Raw genomic sequence first — 27,022 nt, 5'->3', positions numbered from 1 at the left:
AAGGACTACGACGCCATGGCCGAGGTGACGGTGGTGTAGGAGGGCTGGCTCTGCAAGCGTGCTGCAAGCTTATGACTCGGACGACGAGAAATCAGACACAGGCCGACAAGACGGAACTGCAGACCACGCTCCGCTCACTGTCCTCCAAGCTCGAGGATATGAGCACATGCAACGACCTGATCGGCAAGCACGGAGCCGCCTTCCAGCGCTCGCTCAACGACCTGGAAACCCTTAAGCTGCCGCCCGAGTGCAGCGAGAAGCTAAAGGCCATCAGTGAGCGCGCCACCATCTTCCGCTTCAACTCCAATGCTATGATCAAGAGTGATCTCTTGCTCCGATGACACATTGAGGGCGGTGCTCATCTCCAAAAAGTCAAGCACACGGGCGAGAAGCCATGCATGTGTGACGAGTGCGGCAAGAAGTATTTTTTATCGCTTGTGTGTTAAACTGTGTTTACCCTTGATATGTTAAAGATGGCAGTTCTCCTGCTGTGTATCCTACTGCTGTCCTTCCCGGCCATATCTAGTGCCACACTCAACTCTACCACCGGCAACCCTCGTTATTTCGCGTCATTACTTGTTGCTGAATTTGCCACTGCACCTGCTAATGAAACAGCTTATAGACACTTCTACACTCCATCATTGTATCCTATTAAACCCTATCTCTGTCCCATTACTTCACCAGCACTCCTTCCAAACTTCATTGTGCTCTTAAAAATGTCGCCATCTGCGAGCTGCTGCAATTCGTCCAAGGTTTGTAGCTCTTCAGCCTTTCACAGAAAATACCTGTGCAAACTTAATTATACTTTTCTTATTTGTGGGAAGTATTGAGCTTCATCCTGGCCCAAATGTAAAGAACTCATCATTCTGTAGATTTCTCTGGCAGAAAATGTGTTGATGTTCTACACATCAACATCAGAGGGCTTGTGATTAAATTAAGTCAACTAAAACTAGAAATGGCAAATCTGGACCTGGACATTTTTTTGCCTTGCACAAACATTTCTCACTCCTGCTGTAAATGACTTGCAGATTACGATTGACAACTACAACCTTTTTCGCCTTGAGTGAGGGTCTAAAGGAGGTGGAATTTCCATCTATGTTCGTAATATGTTTACCAGCTCACTCCTTGTTAAGAAAATGTTTCGTTGAAGGTCTGGCTCTCAGAATAACTCTCCCCAATAATCAACAGATATTGGTAGCGTGCTGCTATAGACCGCCTAGTGGTAATGATGTTGAAGCTGCGTCTGCACTGAGAGAGCTTCTTGGGGGCCTCCCTAAGATGAAATAGTTTTAGTGGGTGATCTGAATTGGAATTGGCTAAACCGTGGTCAGAAATTTTGCAGATGAACTTAACCTTTTTCAATCAATAAATGTCCCCACGAGACCCAACCTAAAAAATCCCGGAAAGTCATCTCTGCTTGACGGCCACCGTGATACTATACAACGCATGTTGTATAGTATCACGGTGGCTAGAAGATCTGAACTACCTTGCCTGGTATATAGGAGGTCATGGGCTCGATCGTTACCTAAACACCTGTATATTTGGAGCTTGCATGTCTCACTCATTCCCTCGATCACGTGTTTTTTGTTCTACGTGTCCTCTAGTTTTTCCCTCCACATTTAGTATCAATGATATGCATTTCGAGTATTTGACAGTTGCTATCAATTTCCAAATAATGATAGGCCACTTCGTAGACCTATAATTTGTGATGGCCAGGTTGCTTCTGTAAAAAAAAAAATCTATATAGCTAAGTGGGCCTTCCCTGGTAGAAAAAAAATGGTTTAGTCGAGTAGACATTTCTAATATTAAAGAGTCGTTACAATAAAGAGTGCATAATCATATAAAAACTTTATTTAATTAAAGCATTACAGATGCAACTATATTTCAATGGGACATTTTTTTGCCAGTAGCAAAGTATGTAAAATAAGAATAGGCTTTACCCTGTCTGGCAATAACACAGAAGCTATGTTAAGATGTACATACACCAAATATATACCTTTTGCAAGTAATCAAGTCTGCATTAACCACACGTATTTGTAGCTAAACAAATACAAATGTTGTGATAATATATGCATTGTGTTTGAAACTGATTGGCCTACACTAAAGAAATACTTCTTGATGGCCTTGTCTCACGAGTTCAAACATCAGTGTGGTGTTTGAACATCTTAACACCTCGATGTAAAGCTTTCGTGACTGCAGGGATTCATATTCTTGGTTCTTTCGGTAAAGTCACGTAGAAGGGAAATAATAGAATAATACAAATAAAACAATAAAAAACGTCGTGAGAATTTTATTGTTTTTGTATTATTTTATTATGTCCCTACTACGTGACTTTACCGAAAGAACCAAAAATATCTTAACACCTGTTTTATTTTACACGTAGACATTATACCAATATTATCCATAACAGGTTTTTGTTACGTAAACAAAACAAATTGGCATATTTTGTTCACGTGACAAACCTTACTATTTGGCTGTGTCAGGTGGTGGCCGGTTTAATAGCACATTTATATTTACGCGATCCGAAAAAAACTCTTATGGACCTCTTTTATAGCCAGAAAGGGTAGAAACCTATTCTTATTTTTCGTAACTCAATTTTTTTGTATATTTTATATATATTGGAGCAATTTACGGGCATGACACAACACATTGTGACGCACACGTAACACAGTAAACATAAGCCACACTGGTTATGAAAAGCAGGGCATAAGAAAGATGGGGAATGAGCTCGCTGCCCCAAAGCATGGGGTGGGGGAGGTACCACCAAAAAGAGTCCAGGTAGTTGTTTTTTTTTAACAGGGGAAGGGATGACAGGGCGAGAGATATAATCAAAACATGCCTGACATAAATAAAATACAAGAGGTGACCTGAACGAGCATTTTTTTTCTCTCCACCCCTCCATTGCAATCTGCAGTGGTTATGCCCCTTCATCCTCATTCCCTGTCTCCCGACACTCCATCCTGTTTAGCTAATTTCAGATTTTGTATAAGTGGTGGAGACCCATCTGGCCTCGAATCCCGCCCTTCTTTCCCTTGAGCTTATGACTCGAATGCTCCACACCAAAATGTGCCATTGTTTCCGGGTGGGTGGTTCGTGGTTCTTCCAGTGAATCAAAATAATCTTCCTAGCTATGATGTTGAAGGTTTAGAGGAGATCGTGTTGGTGTCTTCAGGCTGTGGGAGGCCTTAATCCCGATGAGGGTCTGCTCTTGATGGGGACAAACATTTGCCAAAAAGGTCATTAAATAACCTTGCTATCTCGCCGTGACGTAGAAGACGTGGAGATAATTTTGCACTGAGCCTGAAGGATATCTGGGGCAGTCTGAAGAAATGTTCATACATTTCGCCCTGCTATCATTGGTTTAGTATTATAACTCTCATTTCTTATTAAACGAATACATGAAATCATGTTGAGCGTAAAAAATGACGCAAAAAATCGTGCGAAATCCAGAAATTCCCCATGCTATATCTGTTTTCCCGGTGACTTTCCGCAGATATGCTTAATAGAAAAAAAAGCAGACTGTGGATAAAATAAATTTTCACGATAATGTATCTCACGCGCGCATGCTGCGCATGAGCAAAGTGAGGAGTGCGAGACGAGGTAGGGTATTCTTCGTGTTGGTGAGCTCACGTGCATTGCACCCTCGTAATTGACCATGCAAGAAAGCAGAATTTGATTACAATGCTGATGAGTAATGTTTAACGTGTAATAGTAGTAAGGCTTTGCGACCAATATTATCCATAATATAGGTTGTTTTTGGGGGGGGCTAGATTGCGTAAATTATAAACGTGTCGTTCATTTGTAAAATGTTGTGGGTTTTACTCCTCAACAGACACACACATACCGGTGACTTCTGAACAAGTAACTAATTCCGCACATTTTGTTTTCGTGAAAAAAATCTGGCTTTAATTGGCTATTATATTCACGTGAACTAACCCAAATTTAAAAAAAAACCTCAACTACTGCTAAATAATAATGTTTTTTAATATAAAAACAGTAGTCCCTCGGTTAGCAGTGACATCGGTTAACGGTCTTTTCGGTTTACCTTTCACCTCCCAAAGGACCCCCATGGTTTCGACTGAACGTTACAAATGTTGACGAACGGTAACATGTTTCCGTTATATGTGCACGTGGTGGTTCTAAATTTGGCCATTCGGAGCGCTCATTAGTGGGGGCTGAGCCACGCCATCAGCCAATGAGTGACATTATCCATTTTCGGTTTGAGCGTTGGAAACAGCTCTCTAATGCAGACCTCAGTGATTTTTTTACTTATTTTTTAAGTGTATAAGTTAATTTATAGCGATTGCAATGGCTCAGAGTACGAAAGTAAATCAGCCTCAAAACGAGGCAGGACATTATTCAGGTCAACTTGGTGACATTAACGATTTTCAAACGTGCAATTCCTATATTCCATTGACAGTTATTTCGGTTAGCGGTAGTTTTTGTGGAACGGATAAAAAAAAACATAGCATGGGACATTTTTAAAGTCAAACCAGAGTATGAAAAGTAATAATCTTTTTTTTACCGTTTCTGTAAATAACAAAACGGCAGTTGTGTTAAGATATTCAAAAAGCAAATAGATATTTTTTTGCTAGGCATCTACATGAACTACTTGTGGTGAACATGCAAACAAACCAAGGGACTAGTGTAACAAGAAAAAAAGCACTGCTCCAGATCGCCATTTGGGTCTCGGTTAAGCTGCTTGCGTGCTTGCAAAGCTCAGGGCTCCACCTCCCTAAACTGCGACCGGTTTAATAGTCGTGTATAGCTCCTCGTCCACGCCAAGCTGTGCTGGGTGTGCAGTATTCCGTGTCGACCAGGGAATCGTGATGCATGTCCACGATTTCGTACGTAACTTCAGGCGTCGCTTTGGCTGGAAGGAGATGTGGAAAAAGTAAACACGCATTGTTGTTATTGTCGCATGCTTCATATTTGGAGTTTGCGTTGCTCTCTCTCTCTCTCTCACCCCGTGGTCGTGTGGATTTTTATCCGGGTCCTCCGGTTTTTCCCCTACCATATCTAGAATCAACATCACTACGCGTTCAGAGTATTTGCGTGCAATACATTTCCACATGATGATACGCCACTTTTTTGCACTATCATTTGTGACCAAGTTGTTTCTGAAAAAAAGAGATATATCAGCTCAGTGGGACTTACCTGATAAAATAAAAAGTAGTTTAATTTATAAAATGTTCTCCACAGGGATCTCACCTTAGCAGCCGATTTCCTTGAAGCTGGGAGAATAAAACCATAGATTACATCGCATTATTAAAATATACCCAGGGAAATATTGCTCAATCAAGTTGGCTTATCACCATCATGTGGAAATGTATTGTAGCAGACAAATACTCTGAACGCGTCTTGACGTTGATTATAAATGTGGAAGGGAAAAACCAGAAGACCTGGATAAAAATTCACGCGACCACAAAGAGAACATGCAAACTCCAAATATATAGGCCATCAGACTGACACACAGAACCAGTGACTCACAGAAAGGCCCATAGGCTCACACAGAGACCCATAGACTCACACAAGTCCTCACTACTAGCATACATGAGAATAGGCAACAAAACAGGTGTTAAGATGTTAAAACACCAAACTGAAACCTTTTGCAAGGAATCATGTGTGCATTAACCACAATACTTGTGGTTAGAATGCAAACAAAAACATACTCTGATAATATATGCATTGTCTTTGAAACTGATTGGTCCACACCAGAGACAGCTTTCTTTCGAGCCAAGTCTCAAACGGTGTTAGAACAGAAGACGCCAAAAGACGCATTCCTACTTCAACACTCACAAGTTGTGTTGGAGAGTAACCCCACAGCATTTACAATTCGAGCACGGTGACGCTTCTCTGGCGATTACAACAACAGCTAGCTTCATCAGGCGACAGCCACTCTTACTAGCAAAAACACCTTTCTTTACCTGTGGTGTGGTTTTGTCTCCACTTCATGTGTCCGAAAGCAGCCACAGAGACCATCGAGATCAAAACAAAGCAAACGGATGTTGCAGCGAGACTTCTAAGGGCCCACTCGTGGGTGCAAGGGCAGATGGAGGTCGTGGCAGAATGGAGGCCTGTCGAGATATGCAAATCACGATTAACCCCTGCAACAGGAAGGTCAGGTAGCACGGTGGTCAGTGCACTTCGAGTCATGGCCGGTGGTAAGTTCGTATGGTTTGGTTCTCCTATAAAACGTAAGTATTTGTGTTCATAAAGAACACCGCGTTATGGAAAAATCGCGTTATAATAAATAATATAGTGGGTAAAACACAGTCTGCGATAACATGCAAAATACGTAAACACAGGCCGAACAAAGACCGATGCACATGGTGGGTAGCATCTTGAAGCATCCAGCAGCATCCCAATGCCTTGTGATGATGCTGCTACGCCGAGGCAGCCGTTACAACCACTTATTCCTAGTCGCTGTGACGTAGTTCATTCACCCAATTGCGTTATATCCAATTCACATCCGCGTTATAAAAAAAAGTTTCCTAATACATTCAGCGCATTATATATCCAATTCACGTTATGAAAACTACGTGTTATATGAGAACAGACTGTATTACGGTTGCATGTCAGTTCAACCTATAGCAGTCAATAAAAGTAGAACCACTTCATAGGAATTCATCAGTGGTCATTTACGGACAATAACCTCCACTGTAGGAATGTGGAGTTGACATAACTTGGCTCCGAGCCACCGTCACTGCTTGTTTGAGCAGAGGGCACACAGAGCGATGTTTAGAGTGAACGTTACCACCCCGGTACATGCTGCGTATCCTCAGGTACTTTTGCTTTCATCACACATTATCCTTTTAGGATCACTTAGTTGAGCTATCATAACGTGTGGCCAGGTCGCTTCTGAAAAAGAGCTACACAGCTCAGTGGGGACTTACCAGGTAAAATAAAAAAAATATTTTAGTTTTTTTAGTTCAATATTGGGTCGAGTTGTTGAAGTAATCAGTGGATTTAGATTGCACTCGTTTGTAAAGTTTCATGTGTCATGTGGTAGGTTTAGCCAATTCCAATTTAGGTCAACTATAATCTATCACACACGCCCCAAAAACCTTCCACAACCTCTACAGCTACCCAAAGCAGCCCCAAACCCTCCTGTGTCTGGTACGAGAGAGAAGAAGGGGCCCAGGGCATAAAGATGTAAGGGATGTCAGGGGAAGGATTCCCATCAAAAGGAGGGGGAGTGGGACGGTGACAGTGGAAGGGGGAGGAGCAGGCAAGGTGATATAAGAGAGAGAATGGGCGGAAAAAGGGGAGAATTGGCGGTAACCGGATCGAGAAGGCTGGGACGCGTGTGGACTGGGGGAAGCAATAAAAGACGAACGTCCTGAAACCTTGTGTCGGCTCTCCTTTACATCTGGTCAGATGAAGAGGCGCTACGTCCGTTGCAATCCGTTCTGGACGACGATGCGTTCACCTCTTACACCTCCCTTCCCGCGCATAGCAAGACCACACAACAGGTGGCCTACGAGACTTTGGGGGAGATCTACTGCCCAGCTGAGGGCGCATTTAGACGGTTCCAGGACTGCCAGCGGGGGTCTAGAGAGTCCCCTTTAGCCTACAGGGGTACACTGTTCATGTTGGCGAGGAGGGCTTTCCCTCGCCTCGCTGACGAGGCGCTCGAGAATCTCGTGGTTGAGCACCTCACCACCTATCCTTGCTGCGCCAGCATTGTAATGCCAGTGGTGATGCCGGAGGAACATACCTCGCTGTGGGCCGCCCGGATCCTACAAGCCCATGAACAGGTCATGGGCCGGGCACTACCCGTGGGCCAGGTGGCTGGCGCGGCGGGGAGGAACACCCGGGTTGTTACCATGGTAATACTGGGGCCAGCGACGCCAATCGCCGAACCTGCACCATCGCCACAGGCTGCCTACGTGGCAGCTGGGAACGGACCTCCAACGTCTGAGCCAGAGCCATCGCTGCTGGAGGTCTACGCGGCGCCGCGCCGCTGGCAGCCACCTCTACAACACCGCGCTGAGCCACCCTGATGAAACGCTCGGTGGGTCTGCCACCATTGCAGTTGAGAGGGGCACGTGGCGAGGGGGTGTTGCACGGAGCCGGAGACAGCCAACTCCACCTGGTGCGACACACCCCAAAGGAGGGAACCCCATCTTCAGCCCGTTCAAATCCATCCCCCGTCACCTCGCCATACACCGCAGGATAGTGAGCTGCCGCCTGGTCAGATGCTGCCAGATTAAAAAAAACGGCCTTTAGTCCCCATCAAGACTATGTTCATCACAGCAAATGGAGGGAGTATGGAATTCCTGGGCCAGGTTGAAGCCCCAATACAGATTGGGCAGCTTTCGGTAGCAGGACCCATCCTTGTCTCCGCAACGGTGCCTGTGCCCTGCTTGTTGGGGACAGACTTTCTGAGGCAAATGCCTATGAAAATCGATCTGGCCAATGGGTGGGTGGAAGTCCAGGAAACGCATCTCCATTTCATAAAGGTGGAGGGGGCCGGCCGGGGGGTACCCTACGTGCAGGCTCTGGTCAGCGAGTCTGTCTCCATTCCCCTGGCAGCCCAGATGCTGATTCCGCTGTGATATCGGTCCTCTCTCGTGACAGCCCGGCCAGACTCACCCATCCTGGTGTCTCCGGCGCCAGTCGCCACGGATCGCCACACACTGGTTGGGGCTGAAACTATTGTCCAGGGGAACCAGCATATGTTCATTCAAGTGCTGAACACCTCGAACAGAGCAGCGACGGTGCAGGCGGGAACAGTTCGGGCCCACGTTACTCCTTTTTCAGTAGGAGCCCCCGGAACGGGGCCAGAGCTTGTGAGAAGCATCAGCCAGTCCGAGGACAGAGGGGACGACTCGTGGATGAACCAGCTGGCAGGGGCTGAGCCAGATTTGCCGCCTGCCCAGAACCACCAGCTGCACTCATTACTGCAGGAGTTCTCCGACGTGTTCAGCCGGGGACCGTTCGACCTAGGACACACACATCTGTTGCAGCACAACAGCAACACGGGAGATGCCACACCCCTGCGCCAAAACACATTTAGAATGAGCCCAATAGAAAAAGGGCACATTCAACAAGCGATACAGGAGATGCTGCGGGCGGACATAATTTCCCCATCCTCGAGTCCCTGGGGGGCACCGGTGGTCCTAGTCAAGAAGTCAGATGGGTCACTGAGATACTGCGTGGACTTCCACTGCCTAAATTCCGTCACGCTTGCCGGCGCATATCCCCTACCACGTATCGACGACTCACTTGATGCACTGGCAGGAGCATCATTTTTCAGTACACTGGATTTATTGTCCGGTTTCTGGCAGGTCCCACTGGACGTTGACTCCCGGCCTAAAACAGCATTCCGGACACCAGAGGGCCTATTCGAGTTCTACTGCCTGCCTATGGGCCTCCAGACTGCACCGGTGATGTTCCAATGCTTAATAGAGTTGGCCTTCGCAGACGTCCAATGGGATACGTGCCTAATCTACCTGAACAACGTCATTGTCTTCCGCCGATCATTTGATGAACACATTGGCTGATTGCGTCAGGTATTCCTGTGGTTCATGACCGCGAACTTGAAGCTCAAGCCATCAAAGTGCCACCTTATGTGGTCGTCGGTACGCTACTTGGGTTGGAGTGGCTACAGACCCGGAAAAGACGGCCTACATGAGGGCCTGGACTGTTCCCATGACGGTTCCAGAGGTATGCAGGTTTGTGGGCTTTGTGTCTTACTACCGCCAGTTCATACCCAACTTTGCAACCATTACGAAGCCCTTGCACGTGTTGACAGTGAAGAACCAGAGGTTTTATTGGGGACTTTTGGAGGAGGAGGCATTCCAGCAGCTGCGCTCACGTCTGATAGATGCACCACCATTGGCCTCTCCGGATTTTGGCCTCCCCTTTATCCTGGACATGGACGCCAGCGATGTGGGCATCGGCAGCGTCTTGTCACAAATACAGCAGGGTCGGGAGGTGGTTATTGCCTATGGCAGTCGCATGATGTCATCAGCGGAGCAGCACTACTGCGTCACACGTAGGGAGCTCTTGACGGTCGTCCACTTCGTTGGGTTGCTACCTGTGTCGAATACGCGCGGCGGAAGCCACCACCCCGGGTAACCCGGGCGCCCCTGCAGCCCATCACGGTGACCAGGGTCAACGAATTGGTCGCGTTGGACATCCTGAGACCACTGCTGGTCACGTCACGGGGAAATAAATACCTGTTGGTTGGGGTCGAGTACTGCATGAGATGGCCGATGGCGTGGGCCCTCCCGGACCAAACGGCACATACCATTGCCGGTGCCTTTGTGGGGGGCTATGTTCTTGATAAGGGGGCACCAGAGCGGTTGCTCACAGATCAAGGCAGAAATTTTCCCTCGCAGCTACTAAAGGACGTCTGCTTCATCCTGGGCACTAAAAAGGTCCGAACATCTCCATATCATCCCCAGACTGATGGGATGGTGGAGCGGCTTAAATGCACCATAGCGGCCATGTTATCCCAAGTGGTGGACGAAAACCACTCCCACTGGAACCTCACATCGCGTCGGTCTTAGCAGCGTACAGGGTGGCCCCGCACGCAGCGATGGGGTTCTCGCCGTCATTCCTTATGTACGCCTATTGAGGTGCAGCTGACGAACATTCCTGCGAGAGCCGACGCATGGGCAAAGGCACTAAAGACCTCCCTCATTTATTTTGAGGGAAGCCTGCCAAGCAGCCCGAGGCCGCATCGGCCACCAGCCAAGGGAGCATTGTACGGATACAGGAGAGGACATTGACAGCCAAGCCCTTTAAAGTCGGGGACCAGGCATGGCTACACTGTCCTCAGGTGCCAGTCGGCCTCTCACAGAAACTGCGCCGACCCTGGAAAGGGCCGGTCAAGGTTCGTTAAAGCACTCCGACCTCAGTGCGTCCAAGTCCAACTTGGTAAGCGACGATGGTTTGTGCATCCCACCCGCCTTAAGCCATACATCTCTCCACCTCCATCACCGCCATCATCATCATCATCGCAATTGTCACCGCCATCATCATCACCCTTACCCAGGCCAAGGCCGCCGGCCACCACTCGCCAACATGCAGGGGGTTCGGTGCCCTGTGTTCCCTCTTCACCTACAGCCCCCCCATGCGAGGCATGACGGAGAGGCAGCATGACTGGGGGTCGCAGGGGCTGGAGAGATGGCAAGATGGCAGCACCGGACAAGGTGACACCGGCACCACTGAACCGGAGACCGCGACGAGAGGGCCTCCGGAGGAGGGAGCCGCTGCGGTCATCTGCGGCCTGTGGATGTCCGGGCTGTTACGGGGCTCTGGCTGGAGACCCGGGCAGACTGTTCAATTGATGTTGTTGTTGTGTTATATTAAATTGAATGGTTGCAGGGGGGTTAAGGCCTGTCGTCACTGTAAGTGGGGGAGGGGGGTGGGAGCTCATGGGGAGACTTCAATGGTCGATGGGGTAGGCAGAACCGAGGACTTTTTTTCCCGGGGGGGGGGGGAGGAGGGGGAGTGGGACAGTTGACAGTGGAAGGGAGAGGAGCAGGCTAGGAGATATAAGAGAGAGAACTGGTGGGAAAAGGGAAGAATTGGCGGTAAGTGGATCGAGAAGGCTTGCAACGAGAGTGGGCTGGGGGAAGCAATAAAAACGAACCCCCTGCAACCTTGTGTCGGCTCTCCTTTACAAAGAGATAAAATGTCTCTGCTGACTTTAAGGTAATCAAAGCACAGAATCAAATATGTAGCAGCAGGGAGTAGGCAGCAGGCAGCAGCAGCATGGCTTTAGAGCCGCAGATGTGGTCATAGACCAACTTAGTTCTTTAATCGTAACCCTCCACCACCCGACACGGCCAAACAGTAAAAAATGTGTCACGTTTACAAAGGACAAATAGTTAACTATATATTCTTAGTTTTTTCGGTAAAGTCACGTTGAAGAGAAACAACAAAATAATAAAATATATATAAAACAATAAAAAATTCTCACGACGTTTCAACCATAACTCAAACGGTCATCTTCAGGTGTGTTGGTTTGCATAAATTTTTTTTAAACGGCGCATTTATTTATTTATAAAAAAAAAAACGTTAGCGTCACGCGCAGCGATTTGGCAGTTTACCCAGGACTAGTCCATCTATATTTTGAAAAGAGGAGGGGGGAGACGAAATTTTTTATAATGTATGCTGTCTGAAAGCCAATGTAAGCGTGAACAATCAATTAAGAACTGAAATGGTTTATTAAATCTTTCCAATGATTGCTAAGATAGAATCCATCTTCTCGGTTGAAATTGTCTCTGTGCTTGTATATGTGGATAGCCTCATGAACGAATCTCTCATGGAAGCCAGATGGCTTACAAAGAACCTCTGTCTTGGAAAAGTCAATGGCATGTGAGCCTACTGAATTAGAACAATGATCTGCTACGGCCGAGGTGTTGGTCCTACCGTGTTTAAGGTCTGCTTTGTGTTCACGAATGCGGTCCGAGACATGGCGTTTGGTTTCTCCAATGTAACTACTACCACAGAGGCAACTTAGTTTGTAGACACCAGGGTATTGTATGTCCGGAATCACATCTGTTACAGACGGAACCAGATCACGGATTTTATGTAATGTGTTGAAACGGACCTGGATCTTGTGTTTATTCAAGATTTTGGAGATTTTTTTTGTGATCCCAGCAATGTAGGGTAAAGTGATGGTTTTGAAAGGCTCCTCAAGAGGGTTCTTCTTCATGGTTTGAGTGATAGCTTTGCGGATTGTATAGTCGGAGTAACCATTAGCCCTAAGAGCTTGGTGTACGTGCTTGAGTTCACTGCTTATGTGTTCCTGGTCGGATATGCATTGGGCTCTATGATACAGAGTCTTGATGAGAGAATTCTTCTGTGATGGATGGTGGTGGGAATCCGGTTTCAGATAAGCATCCGTATGGGTAGCTTTCCTGTAGACAGAGTGGCTCATTGAACCATCAGGTCTCTTTTTAATTAGGACATCCAAAAAAGGTATCTTGCCATCTATTTCGACTTCCATGGTAAATCTGATGGCTGGGTGTATGGAATTGATGTGGTCGAAGAATTGGTCTAGAGCAGGCCGGCCATGTGGCCAGATGACAAAAGTGTCATCCACGTACCTCTTCCATAAGGTTGGGCGCAGAGTGGCAGTCTGGATGGCGTCAGTCTCAAATTTCTCCATGAAAATGTTAGCTATAACCGGAGAAAGGGGGGAGCCCATTGGGGTGCCCTCAGTTTGTTTGTAGAAAGTTCCATTCCAAGTGAAGTATGTATTGGTTAAACAGTGTCTCACCAGGGGGGGTACCTCAGTGTTTAGTCCTTGATGAACCAAGTCTTCAATGATTGCAATGGTGTCAGGTACAGGAACCTTGGTGAATAAGGAAACTACATCAAAACTGACAAGCAGGTCGTCTGGGGACAGGGAAATACCCTTGATTGTCGATACCAGGTGAGTAGAATTTTGTACCGCAGAGGTGGTCTTTCCAGTGAAAGGACGCAGGATTTCAGACAAAAAACGAGCTAGTTTGTAGGTGGGGGAGCTGATAGTAGAGACTATGGGACGAAGAGGTGTATCAACTTTATGTATTTTTGGCAAGCCGTATAATCTTGGTGGCCTGGCAGCAGAAGGTTTCAACGAAAACTGTTTAAATTGATCAATTAATGCGGTTGAATCAGAAATTATTTTGTTGGTTTGTGTGACGAGGCTGTTGGTGGGATCTCTTTTTATTTTTGTATAACTACCATCGTCGAGTAATTCTTTAATTTTGTTGTTGTATTCTATTTTATCCATGATGACAGTAGCATTGCCTTTGTCAGCTGAGAGAACTACAATATCATTCCTCTTTTTTAATTTATATAATTCAAAACGCTCATCTTTGCTGAGGTTGCTAGCTGGCATCTTAACGTTTTTGAGGGTTGCAGCGATTTCAGATTTTGCTACGTCTGCAGCGATGTGACCCAGGCCCCTGAGAGCAACGTCTACTTGGGCAATTATATCATTAACTGGTATGTGTTTAGGTGTGACTGCAAAGTTTAGACCTTTAGCTAAAACGGATTTCAGACCATCGGAAATAGAACTGTTACTGCGATTAATTACGACTTTATTAACGTCTAAATTTTTGGTGTGTGGGTCCGGTCTTTTGTTGAAGAGGAGGTTAAATTTGGAAATCAGGTTTTCCTTACATTTGGTCGACATAGTAGCAGCTGAAGAGGCAGTCATATTGTCTACATGTTCCCAATCCGATGTGGACATTATTGCCGTCAATGATAAGTGTGATTTGTAGAGTGTCTTGTCTAACTGATCTAGTTCTGTGCGTATAAGTCTGATTTTTTCTGAGATAAGAGCTAAGCTAGTTTTGAAAAGAATTCGTTTCGCATTAGAAGAAGTTACAGCAGCAGAGGTCAGTGTAAATGCGATTGGTATTACCCCAGAGTCACGGCATCTCTTCAGGAAGGTGAGAGACTCGATCAGCTGAGCTTTCTTATCCCGGAGTTTGTTGAAGGATCTTAAAGTTATGTGAAAACCCTCCCCGTAGAGGCGATTAAATTTTGATTTAAAGCTTTCGTGACTGCAGTAATTCATATTCTTAGTTTTTTCGGTAAAGTCACGTTGAAGAGAAACAACAAAATAATAAAATATATATAAAACAATAAAAAATTCTCACGACGTTTCGACCATAACTCAAACGGTCATCTTCAGGTGTGTTGGTTTGCATAAATTTATTTTTAAACTGCGCATTTATTTATTTATAAAAAAACGTTAGCGTCACGCGCAGCGATTTGGCAGTTTACCCAGGACTAGTCCATCTATATTTTGTAAAGAGGAGGGGGGAGACGAATTTTTTTATAATGTATGCTGTCTGAAAGCCAATGTAAGTGTGAACAATCAATTAAGAACTGAAATGGTTTATCAAATCTTTCCAATGATTGCTAAGATAGAATCCATCTTCTCGGTTGAAATTGTCTCTGTGCTTGTATATGTGGATAGCCTCATGAACGAATCTCTCATGGAAGCCAGATGGCTTACAAAGAACCTCTGTCTTGGAAAAGTCAATGGAATGTGAGCCTACTGAATTAGAACAATGATCTGCTACGGCCGAGGTGTTGGTCCTACCGTGTTTAAGGTCTGCTTTGTGTTCACGAATGCGGTCCGAGACATGGCGTTTGGTTTCTCCAATGTAACTACTACCACAGAGGCAACTTAGTTTGTAGACACCAGGGTATTGTATGTCGGGAATCACATCTTTTACAGACGGAACCAGATCACGGATTTTATGTAATGTGTTGAAACGGACCTGGATCTTGTGTTTATTCAAGATTTTGGAGATCTTTTTTGTGATCCCAGCAATGTAGGGTAAAGTGATGGTTTTGAAAGGCTCCTCAAGAGGGTTCTTCTTCATGGTTTGAGTGATAGCTTTGCGGATTGTATAGTCGGAGTAACCATTAGCCCTAAGAGCTTGGTGTACGTGCTTGAGTTCACTGCTTATGTTTTCCTGGTCGGATATGCATTGGGCTCTATGATGCAGAGTCTTGATGAGAGAATTCTTCTGTGATGGATGGTGGTGGGAATCCGGTTTCAGATAAGCATCCGTATGGGTAGCTTTCCTGTAGACAGAGTGGTTCATTGAACCATCAGGAAAGCTACCCATACGGATGCTTATCTGAAACCGGATTCCCACCACCATCCATCACAGAAGAATTCTCTCATCAAGACTCTGTATCATAGAGCCCAATGCATATCCGACCAGGAACACATAAGCAGTGAACTCAAGCACGTACACCAAGCTCTTAGGGCTAATGGTTACTCCGACTATACAATCCGCAAAGCTATCACTCAAACCATGAAGAAGAACCCTCTTGAGGAGCCTTTCAAAACCATCACTTTACCCTACATTGCTGGGATCACAAAAAAGATCTCCAAAATCTTGAATAAACACAAGATCCAGGTCCGTTTCAACACATTATATAAAATCCGTGATCTGGTTCCGTCTGTAAAAGATGTGATTCCGGACATACAATACCCTGGTGTCTACAAACTAAGTTGCCTCTGTGGTAGTAGTTACATTGGAGAAACCAAACGCCATGTCTCGGACCGCATTCGTGAACACAAAGCAAACCTTAAAAACGGTAGGACCAACACCTCGGCCGTAGCAGATCATTGTTCTAATTCAGTAGGCTCACATTCCATTGACTTTTCCAAGACAGAGGTTCTTTGTAAGCCATCTTGGCTTCCATGAGAGATTCGTTCATGAGGCTATCCACATATACAAGCACAGAGACAATTTCAACCGAGAAGATGGATTCTATCTTAGCAATCATTGGAAAGATTTGATAAACCATTTAAGTTCTTAATTGATTGTTCACGCTTACATTGGCTTTCAGACAGCATACATTATAAAAAATTTCGTCTCCCCCCTCCTCTTTTCAAAATATAGATGGACTAGTCCTGGGTAAACTGCCAAATCGCTGCGCGTGATGCTAACGTTTTTTTTTATAAATAAATAAATGCGCCGTTTAAAAATAAATTTATGCAAATCTAACACACCTGAAGATGACCGTTTGAGTTATGGTCGAAACGTCGTGAGAATTTTTTTATTGTTTTATATATATTTTATTATTTTGTTGTTTCTCTTCAACGTGACTTTACCGAAAAAACTAAGAATATGAATTACTGCAGTCACGAAAGCTTTAAATCAAAATTTAATCGCCTCTACGGGGAGGGTTTTCACATAACTTTAAGATCCTTCAACAAACTCCGGGATAAGAAAGCTCAGCTGATCGAGTCTCTCACCTTCCTGAAGAGATGCCGCGACTCTGGGGTAATACCAATCGCATTTACACTGACCTCTGCTGCTGTAACTTCTTCTAATGCGAAACGAATTCTTTTCAAAACTAGCTTAGCTCTTATCTCAGAAAAAATCAGACTTATACGCACAGAACTAGATCAGTTAGACAAGACACTCTACAAATCACACTTATCATTGACGGCAATAATGTCCACATCGGATTGGGAACATGTAGACAATATGACTGCCTCTTCAGCTGCTACTATGTCGACCAAATGTAAGGAAAACCTGATTTCCAAATTTAACCTCCTCTTCAACAAAAGACCGGACCCACACACCAAAAATTTAGACGTTAATAAAGTCGTAATTAATCGCAGTAACAGTTCTATTTCCGATGGTCTGAAATCCGTTTTAGCTAAAGGTCTAAACTTTGCAGTCACACCTAAACACATACCAGTTAATGATATAATTGCCCAAGTAGACGTTGCTCTCAGGGGCCTGGGTCACATCGCTGCAGACGTAGCAAAATCTGAAATCGCTGCAACCCTCAAAAACGTTAAGATGCCAGCTAGCAACCTCAGCAAAGATGAGCGTTTTGAATTATATAAATTAAAAAAGAGGAATGATATTGTAGTTCTCTCAGCTGACAAAGGCAATGCTACTGTCATCATGGATAAAATAGAATACAACAACAAAATTAAAGAATTACTCGACGATGGTAGTTATACAAAAATAAAAAGAGATCCCACCAACAGCCTCGTCACACAAACCAACAAAATAATTTCTGATTCAACCGCATTAATTGATCAATTTAAACAGTTTTCGTTGAAACCTTCTGCTGCCAGGCCACCAAGATTATACGGCTTGCCAAAAATACATAAAGTTGATACACCTCTTCGTCCCATAGTCTCTACTATCAGCTCCCCCACCTACAAACTAGCTCGTTTTTTGTCTGAAATCCTGCGTCCTTTCACTGGAAAGACCACCTCTGCGGTACAAAATTCTACTCACCTGGTATCGACAATCAAGGGTATTTCCCTGTCCCCAGACGACCTGCTTGTCAGTTTTGATGTAGTTTCCTTATTCACCAAGGTTCCTGTACCTGACACCATTGCAATCATTGAAGACTTGGTTCATCAAGGACTAAACACTGAGGTACCCCCCCTGGTGAGACACTGTTTAACCAATACATACTTCACTTGGAATGGAACTTTCTACAAACAAACTGAGGGCACCCCAATGGGCTCCCCCCTTTCTCCAGTTATAGCTAACATTTTCATGGAGAAATTTGAGACTGACGCCATCCAGACTGCCACTCTGCGCCCAACCTTATGGAAGAGGTACGTGGATGACACTTTTGTCATCTGGCCACATGGCCGGCCTGCTCTAGACCAATTCTTCGACCACATCAATTCCATACACCCAGCCATCAGATTTACCATGGAAGTCGAAATAGATGGCAAGATACCTTTTTTGGATGTCCTAATTAAAAAGAGACCTGATGGTTCAATGAGCCACTCTGTCTACAGGAAAGCTACCCATACAGATGCTTATCTGAAACCGGATTCCCACCACCATCCATCACAGAAGAATTCTCTCATCAAGACTCTGTATCATAGAGCCCAATGCATATCCGACCAGGAACACATAAGCAGTGAACTCAAGCACGTACACCAAGCTCTTAGGGCTAATGGTTACTCCGACTATACAATCCGCAAAGCTATCACTCAAACCATGAAGAAGAACCCTCTTGAGGAGCCTTTCAAAACCATCACTTTACCCTACATTGCTGGGATCACAAAAAAGATCTCCAAAATCTTGAATAAACACAAGATCCAGGTCCGTTTCAACACATTACATAAAATCCGTGATCTGGTTCCATCTGTAAAAGATGTGATTCCCGACATACAATACCCTGGTGTCTACAAACTAAGTTGCCTCTGTGGTAGTAGTTACATTGGAGAAACCAAACGCCATGTCTCGGACCGCATTCGTGAACACAAAGCAGACCTTAAACACGGTAGGACCAACACCTCGGCCGTAGCAGATCATTGTTCTAATTCAGTAGGCTCACATGCCATTGACTTTTCCAAGACAGAGGTTCTTTGTAAGCCATCTGGCTTCCATGAGAGATTCGTTCATGAGGCTATCCACATATACAAGCACAGAGACAATTTCAACCGAGAAGATGGATTCTATCTTAGCAATCATTGGAAAGATTTGATAAACCATTTCAGTTCTTAATTGATTGTTCACGCTTACATTGGCTTTCAGACAGCATACATTATAAAAAATTTCGTCTCCCCCCTCCTCTTTTCAAAATATAGATGGACTAGTCCTGGGTAAACTGCCAAATCGCTGTGCGTGACGCTAACGTTTTTTAAATAAAGAAATAAATAAATGCGCCGTTTAAAAAAAAAATTATGCAAACCAACACACCTGAAGATGACCGTTTGAGTTATGGTCGAAACGTCGTGAGATTTTTTTTATTGTTTTATATATATTTTATTATTTTGTTGTTTCTCTTCAACGTGACTTTACCGAAAAAACTAAGAATATGAATTACTGCATTCACGAAAGCTTTAAATCAAAATAGTTAACTACTTTAGCCTACCGGTGTGTTGAAGAGTGACTCAACATCATTTAAAATTTGAGTACGACGTTTCGCTGGTAATTACATCCAGCATCATCGGGCAATTCGACAAAATGGTAAAGCCATCACTTGCTCCAAGTCTTAAATAGAGCAGCAGGATGACGTCGTAATTTAACTCATTCAGGTGCAGTGATATGAGGCAGAGGGGGGGGTATTGTAATTATATGATCGATTGGTAATCAGTCAATGGTTATGATTAGTAATTAGTTGTAATGTGTGTTATTGTGATTATATGCTACGTTAGTAATCCGTTAATAATTTTTCCCCTATAAGGAATTGTAATATGCATTATTTAATCATACGCTTCCAAGCCGCACTAAGCCTGTAGCTGTCAGAGCGATTAAAGTTATTTCTATTTCTCTCAATGTCAATGGATTCTCTAATTAGTCTTTGCCAGTAATAATTAGTTTTACACAACACTTCAACGTTATCAAAATCAATTGAGTGTCCTTGTTGACAAGCATGTTCTGCCACTGCCGACAGTTGTGTTTGAGATAATTTAATATTTCCTTGGTGTTCTTTTAGTCTTATGCTGATGTTACGTCCCGTCTGTCCAATATAGCATCTGCCACATAAACAATTAATCCGATATACACCTGTTGATAATTTAGGTAATTTGTCTTTAGTGCAAGATACTAGTTTTTGAATTTTGTGTACTGTACCAAATCCTACTGTAATGTTTTGCTTTTGCAAAACACGGGCTAATTTGTCAGTTACTCCTGAGATATATGGAATTTTAATTGTTTTAACAATCTGATTGCTTTCAGCAGTGTTGCTTTGCGATCGTGATTTGGCATTCAGTGCTCTGTTAATTTGAGTATTATTGTAGCCATTCTGTCGTAATGCTTCTTTAACGTGTTTGATTTCTCTCACTAGACTTTCACCATCTGACACTGTTTTAGCCCGATGTATGAGCGTCTTGATAAGAGAGGATTTCTGAGCTGGATGATGATGCGAATCTGCATTCAGATAGGCATCAGTGTGCGTTTGCTTTCTGTAAACGCTGTGTGTTATTTTACCATTTATGCCATGTCAAAGCAAAATATCTAAGAACGTGAGTGTGTTATTCACCTCCATTTCCATGGTGAACTGGATGGCCAGGTTTTGTGTATTGAGATGATTTAGAAAAGCATTAAGTGTATCTTTACCATGTGGCCAGACAACCAAAGTGTCATCCACATATCTAAATCAAAAATATGGTTTTAATGTGTTCGAGGCAATTGCTCTTATATCAAAGTTTTCCATGTACAGATTTGCTATAGCAGGAGATAAAGGAGAGCCCATTGCTGCTCCTTCCTTTTGTTTAATGAAATCCCCTCTCCATAAGAATTAAGTGTTATTTAAACAATGGTCAGCAAGTTTCGGAATATCTTTTGGTAAACCTGTATTCTTTACTACTGTATCAAGTAATTTAAGCGATTCGTTCACTGGGACCTTAGTGAATAGAGAAATCACATCAAAACTTACTAGAATATCAGGATTAAGTTTAATATCTTTAATCACATTCACAAGATGTTCTAAATTTATTATGAATGAAGATGTCCTACCGATGTAGGGCTGTATTTGTTTAGTTATATATTTTGCTAATTTATATGTGGCAGAGCCAATTTTACTGACTATGGGTCGTAATGGGATGCCGATTTTATAAAGCTTTGGTAGCCCATACAGTCTAGTGGTAGCAGGTTTAACGAGGTATTTATATTTACGCGATCTAGCCCCCAAAAAACCTCTACTGGTTAATATTGGTCACGAAAGCCTACTTGTTAAAATAACAGCTGATGTTTGAGGCAATGACCCTTCTTCAGAACACAGGAAGAGACGAGAGCGGTATCCCAATAAAATATCCCAATTCAACTTGTCAGGCTAAAATGCGCATTTAATCACTAGACAACGGTATATGTGGATTCATAAAAAAGGTTTTTGGGTAAAATCCCATAAGTATGAATGTGTCGTAACCCTCCACCACCCGACACAGCCACTAAGGTTTGTCACGTAAACAAAACGCACCAATTAGTTACTACTTTAGCCCAGTGGTGTGTTGGAGTGTAAATTCACAACCTTTGCAATATGAGTATGACGTTTCTCTGGTAATTACATCCAGCATCATCGGGCGATGTGCCATGTGCCAGAATCGGTCGATGATGCTGGTTGTGGATTTACTCTCCAACACACCGGTGGGCTGAAGTAGTAACTAATTAGCATGTTTTGTGTACGTGACAAACCTTACAGGCTGTGTCTGGTGGTGAAGGGCTACGACACATTCATACTCGCGCAATATAAGTAAAAAACCTTTATTATTAATAATATTGGACGCGAAGGCCTACGTGTTAGGAGTAGGACAACTCAATCACAAACACGTTCATCATTTCGTGATTTGTACTGCCATGGATGGTATGCTTCCACAAAAAACAAAGATCCCCCCTACAGCCGGCACAGACTATTGGAGCAAGTGCTGTTAGCGAGCGCCTGATTAAGGGCGGCACAGCACACTCGGAGGTGGCGAGTGCCACGCCAGACCACCTTTGTCTCCCGAGTGACGATATTTAGACATCGCACCAGGTACTCGGTTGAGGCTGAGTCGACCTATAGGGGGGAGGCCCAGGACCCGTTCAAATAATCATCACTGCTGGTGGTGGCCATGAGCGGGAATTGAACTAAGGAACTACATTTGTAAGGTTTGTCACGTGATAAAAACATGCGAACACACCAATGTGCTGTACTAGAAATTAATTGGCACGTTTTGTTTAAGTGACAAACCTTACTAATTGTCCGTGTCGTATGGTGGCGGATTTAATGACGCATTTATATTTACGTGATCTAACCCAAAAAAAAATATTTTGGATAATTTGCTATATAGGCTTTCTTTTTTAAAGAAACCGTGTTATGGATTCATGTGTTCAGTTTTTTTCTTCAGTTTTTTGGTTATTTGTGCTTTTGGACCACTGTCAGTGTCAGCGCACCTCCGATTAGTGTGGGTTGGCTACATATGGTGTGAAAAAAGTTCAACAATAAATACGTACATTACCATCCTAATTTGTTTAGAAATACCATATTGTGATGTCACCAGATGCCTAAATGAATTTGAAGTTCGTTTAATACAAATACCTGGTGAATTGATAGTGTAACTTCATATGGCCATGACGGGAATGTATTGGCTGATTTGCAATGCCATATTCGCAACATCTTGTAGAAATATAATCCTGTTCCATTCGTCCCTAAAGTACATTTGATGAATAACGGATCATACGAGGTTTTTCTTTTTCTCTACCCATATTTGGACAAACCGATCACTGCTTCTTCCTTCGTGGCCAACGGCGATGGCAACTCAAATCGTAAGACAGAGACTACCTGCTTACCCAAGTTTGTGCGCTCTGTTGACAGAACGATCTTCATGAACACTGTTCTTTTTCTTTAACATACTCTCTATCACTTTGGCACTGTCATACCAAAATTAACGCGTTTACAGTTGTGACCATTGTCCGCAACATTGTCCAGGAATATCATTAATTTGCGGAGTGCCGGAGTGTGAGGACAGACTTCTGCCCATGACGTCGCCTTACCTTCCTGGATGTCCAAGTAGGTTCCGTGATTATCAAAGTGAACCAAATTGTTGCTTTGCTTTGTTGGCCGCTCGAGGATGTCACAGTGGTAGACGTTTTTGTCGACAGGCCTCAGGTCGCTGATGCTGATGTTAGCCTGGCCCTTTCCAAGGTCTCCCACGAGCCCCAGCCGGTCCGTGAAAGTCCCTTCAGTGAAGTTCGTCTCGCTCGTGAATATGATTGTACTCATGCGACTCACCCTCCACTGCACATAGACCTGGCTCGTCCGATTAGTCAGCGAGAAGACGCAGGGCAGCATTACAGTGCCGCCTTCTATGCCTATGACGGCCCTCTTGGTGTACACTGATGCTCTGCTACCGAATTTGGAGCACTGGAAGCTCACGTCTGCCTCTAAGCGGGCAGCAACAGCTGGAAGTGGAAACAGGGGAATGCATTCGAGGTCAGCACTTTAACACGTACGCCAATTCTTCGTAATACGTTTTTGGAATAGATCGCGTAAATGTAAAATGTATTGCTATACCTGCCACCACCCGACGTGGCCAATCAGTAAGGTTTGTCACGTAAACAAACAAACGTGCCGATTTTTTACGAGCTCAGCACCAACCAGTGTGTTGGAGAGTAAACCCACAACATTTACAATTCGAGTACCCTCACGTTTCACCAGTAATTGCAATAACCAGCCTCATCAGGCAATAGCAAGAATTGTGGGGAAATCCTCCCCCTGTTTCGATCTTAAATAGAATTAGATGAATGTGATGTCATCACTTGTGAGACAATTAGGAGAGAAGAGGGGGCCGCTCGAGGGCCGCTCGAGTATACATTAACCCCCCGTTAATGTATACATATACATTGAAATGGATATTCTATTGTGGTTGAGTTATTATTTATAAGCCACTTCATTGCGCTATCATTTGTGATAGCCAAGTCGCTGCTGAAAAAGAGCTGCACTGCTCAGTGGACCTTACCTGATAAAATAACAATCTAGTTTAGTTTTAGATCTGGTTTGAACATGAACGGTTACCACATCCCGTGCTTTTACATGCGCTTCTGTAGCCGTCTGGAACGTCCTTACATTCTATATTAGGAAGCTGCTGGAGCTATGCACTTTTATATAATCCAGATTTTAAACTCACATTTTTACAGAGCTGTTTTTTTTGTGTTTAGTTTGTTGTCCTTCCCCTGTACCTCTGATTCGCACGGTTGGCTACGTACGTAGTGAAATAAGTTCAACATACATAAGCAACAAATATAATTAATGTAAAGGGGTCATTGTGGTCAGGGATACGGATGCCACAACACCTCAGCATCACCTTTACAGTTGACCTCTCCTCTGACACGGTTTTCCATTGCTCGCAAACCTCTGGGTGCCACTCTCAACTAAAACTATTAAAAAATATATTTTATAAGGTAAGGCCCACTACTGATATATATATAACTCTTTTTCAGAAGCAACCTCGCTCAATTAAATGGCTGATATCATCATCGTGTGGACATTTATAGCAGCAACGAAATACTGTAAACGCCGGAGAAAAAATCCACACAACCACAGGGAGAGAGACGCAAACTCTAAATATACAGCAGCAGCAGGCGTCAGGCCCCGGATCGAACCCACTACCACCTGCACATCAGGCGAGGCAGTCAACATCTCCTAGCCACCGTGTTTTCGTTAATGCAATAATTTCATCGCAAACTTCCTTAAATCGTAGGAAATTTAAAATAGAACCTCATGATACATTTCACCTTAGCATTTTATTATTACATAACATAGCGGATTTCACTCTCAGTGCAACTGTATACCAGGTGAGGTAGTTAAAATTATTTTTTTTATTTTACCAGGAAAGGCCCACGAAGCTTTATAGCTCTTTTTCAGAAGCGACCTGGCCATCCCAAATGAGAGATCAACGAAGTGACTTATCATCATGTGGAAATTTGTAGTAGCCAAATGCTGTACTTTACACGCGCGTTTCTAAATGTGGAGGGAAAAACCGAAGGACCCAAACAAAAAGCCACGTGACCAAACTCAAACTATAGAACAGGTGTCAGGGTCATCATTAGACCTCCGTTGCCAGTACCAAAATATAATAAAAGGGTTTTTCCCCTTTTTTCTGGCAACAAAACTGAAACCTTTTAACAAGGAATCATGTGTGCATTAACCACAATACTTGTGGTCAGTTTCAAGGACAATGCATATATTATTAGAGTGTGTTTTTTGTTACCAGGCGCGGTGCTTCTCCAATGTAGAGCGGATGAAGCTGTATGCCCAAATGGTCAAATTCGTTGTATTTATGTGCATACAGTATTATGTATGTTTTTTTTATGTTTGTACATTTTGTATGCACGTTATGTATGTTATCTGACTCCCGTGAAAAACAAAATCATCTGCTAATCAGATCGTCGCATTTAAACCGTCGCGAGACGCACGCGCGCCTGAATCCGTGCGGGCTCGCGAGCCGTGCGGTGCCGTGCAAGTGGGGAGGGGAGCCGTGCGGTAACTACTCACCACCCTGCGCCCCGCGCACCCACAGCCCCAGCACCACCATGCACGCGGCCAGAGGCCCCATTTCCGCTTGCCTCGGCAGTCTGCTATCAGTGGTCGCTTGCACGTCTCCCTTTTAAACCCGGGCGGTGGGGAAATCGGAGACGTAGACAATCACGGGAGGCGTGGCGACGTAAAATGTAACGTGGCCGGGCGGTGGTGGCTATGTACCCGTGGTGTGCCCCGGTGGCTAGAAGATGTTATCTGTCTCGCCTCGTATGCAGGAGGTCGTGGGTTCGATCTTGAACCTGACGCCTAAATTTCGATTTAAAGTTTTCGTGACTGCAATGATTCATCTTCTTTGGTTCTTTCGGTAAAGTCACGTAGAATGAGAATACAATAATAAATTGATAAAATAAAATAACACAATAAAATTCTCACGACGTTACCAGACAGTCTCGTCCCTTCACCTGATGAAGGCCGCTTGTGTTGTGGCCGAAACGTCGTGAGAATATTATTGTGTTATTTTATTTTATCAATTTATTATTTTATTCTCATTCTACGTGACTTTACCGAAATAACCAAAGAAGATGAACCTGACGCCTGTTGTACATTTGGAGTTCGTGTCTCTCTTTCTCTCCATGGCCGAGTGGATTTTTCTCCAGGTCCTCCGATTTTTCCCCTCCGCATTTAGAACCAACATCACGCATTTAGAGTACCCGGTGCGGTACGTAAACATCGCCACCATGGTGCTGGCCACCCACCCCCTCGTGTGCCACTACGCCGGCCTTCATATGTGCTCCTCGCTAACAGTACTTGCCCCAATAGTCTGTTAAGGCTATACCGGGGATCTTTGTCTTTGTGTTGTTATCTGGCTTTGGAGAGGCCAGGAGATCGATGATCGGTAGTGTTTAGTGTAGTAGTCGCGAATTTTCACTGAGCGACGACAGTGGGCCGCGCGTGAAGGCTGCTGCCATCTCTCACTCACGGTCCACCGCTAAAGCTGAATGTGAAATTGTAGCCGTTGCTCTGCATCTTCGTCAGCCGTACATAAGAAGAGACTCATAGATACCAACCCAGACCCATAGAGACGCACAGAGACCCATAGAGACTCACAGAGACTCGTAGGACCCACTGGGACTTACAGAGATTTGTGGAGACTCATACCCCAAGACTCGTGTAGACCCAGGCTCAGAGACCCAGAGATTCATAGCCTCATAGAGACCTATAGAAACCCATAGAGACGCAAAGACCCATAGACTAATAGAGGCATCACGATACATTGCTGCTGACGCGAAGTTATCTGGCTTGGCCACCTCAATGTGAAATTGTAGTCGTTTCTCTAAATCTACATCAGCCCCGTACGACAAGAAGAAGAGGGATGGAGGAGGTCACTGGACAGACCCAGGTGCCATGGGGTTGACTGCTGTGCCAGGCTGGGTGCACGAGGAGGAGGAGGCCACGAGAGAGACCCGGGCGCCATGGGGTTGACTACTGTGCCAGGCTAGGTGCACCAGGTGGAGGTCACGGCCATGTGCCAACAAATATCTGAGCCAGTCATTAGCCTCCCCCACCCCCGTCAACCCACCCTTCATAT

The 27,022-nt window shown here is 44.4% G+C and overlaps 1 protein-coding gene across 1 annotated transcript; it reads right to left on the bottom strand.

Moving 5' to 3' along the window:
* Positions 1-1,838: 1,838 nt before the first annotated feature.
* On the bottom strand, positions 1,839-26,802 carry LOC116957645 (uncharacterized). The gene is made up of 4 exons (XM_076056962.1): positions 25,450-26,802; positions 22,950-23,357; positions 5,928-6,077; positions 1,839-4,873 (listed from the first exon to the last, which is right to left on the bottom strand). The coding sequence occupies exons 1-4, from the start codon at positions 25,508-25,510 to the stop codon at positions 4,752-4,754; spliced, it is 741 nt and encodes a 246-aa protein (XP_075913077.1). The 5' UTR covers positions 25,511-26,802; the 3' UTR covers positions 1,839-4,751.
* Between the last annotated feature and the right edge of the window lie 220 nt (positions 26,803-27,022).

The sequence above is a fragment of the Petromyzon marinus genome, chromosome 79 (assembly GCF_048934315.1).
Source record: "Petromyzon marinus isolate PM22_M1 ecotype Great Lakes invasive population chromosome 79, UKy_Petmar_22M1.pri1.0, whole genome shotgun sequence".
Taxonomy (NCBI): Eukaryota; Metazoa; Chordata; class Hyperoartia; order Petromyzontiformes; family Petromyzontidae; genus Petromyzon; species Petromyzon marinus.
Note: the sequence above shows the minus strand (reverse complement) of the source record. Positions and strands in the feature narration are given on the sequence as shown.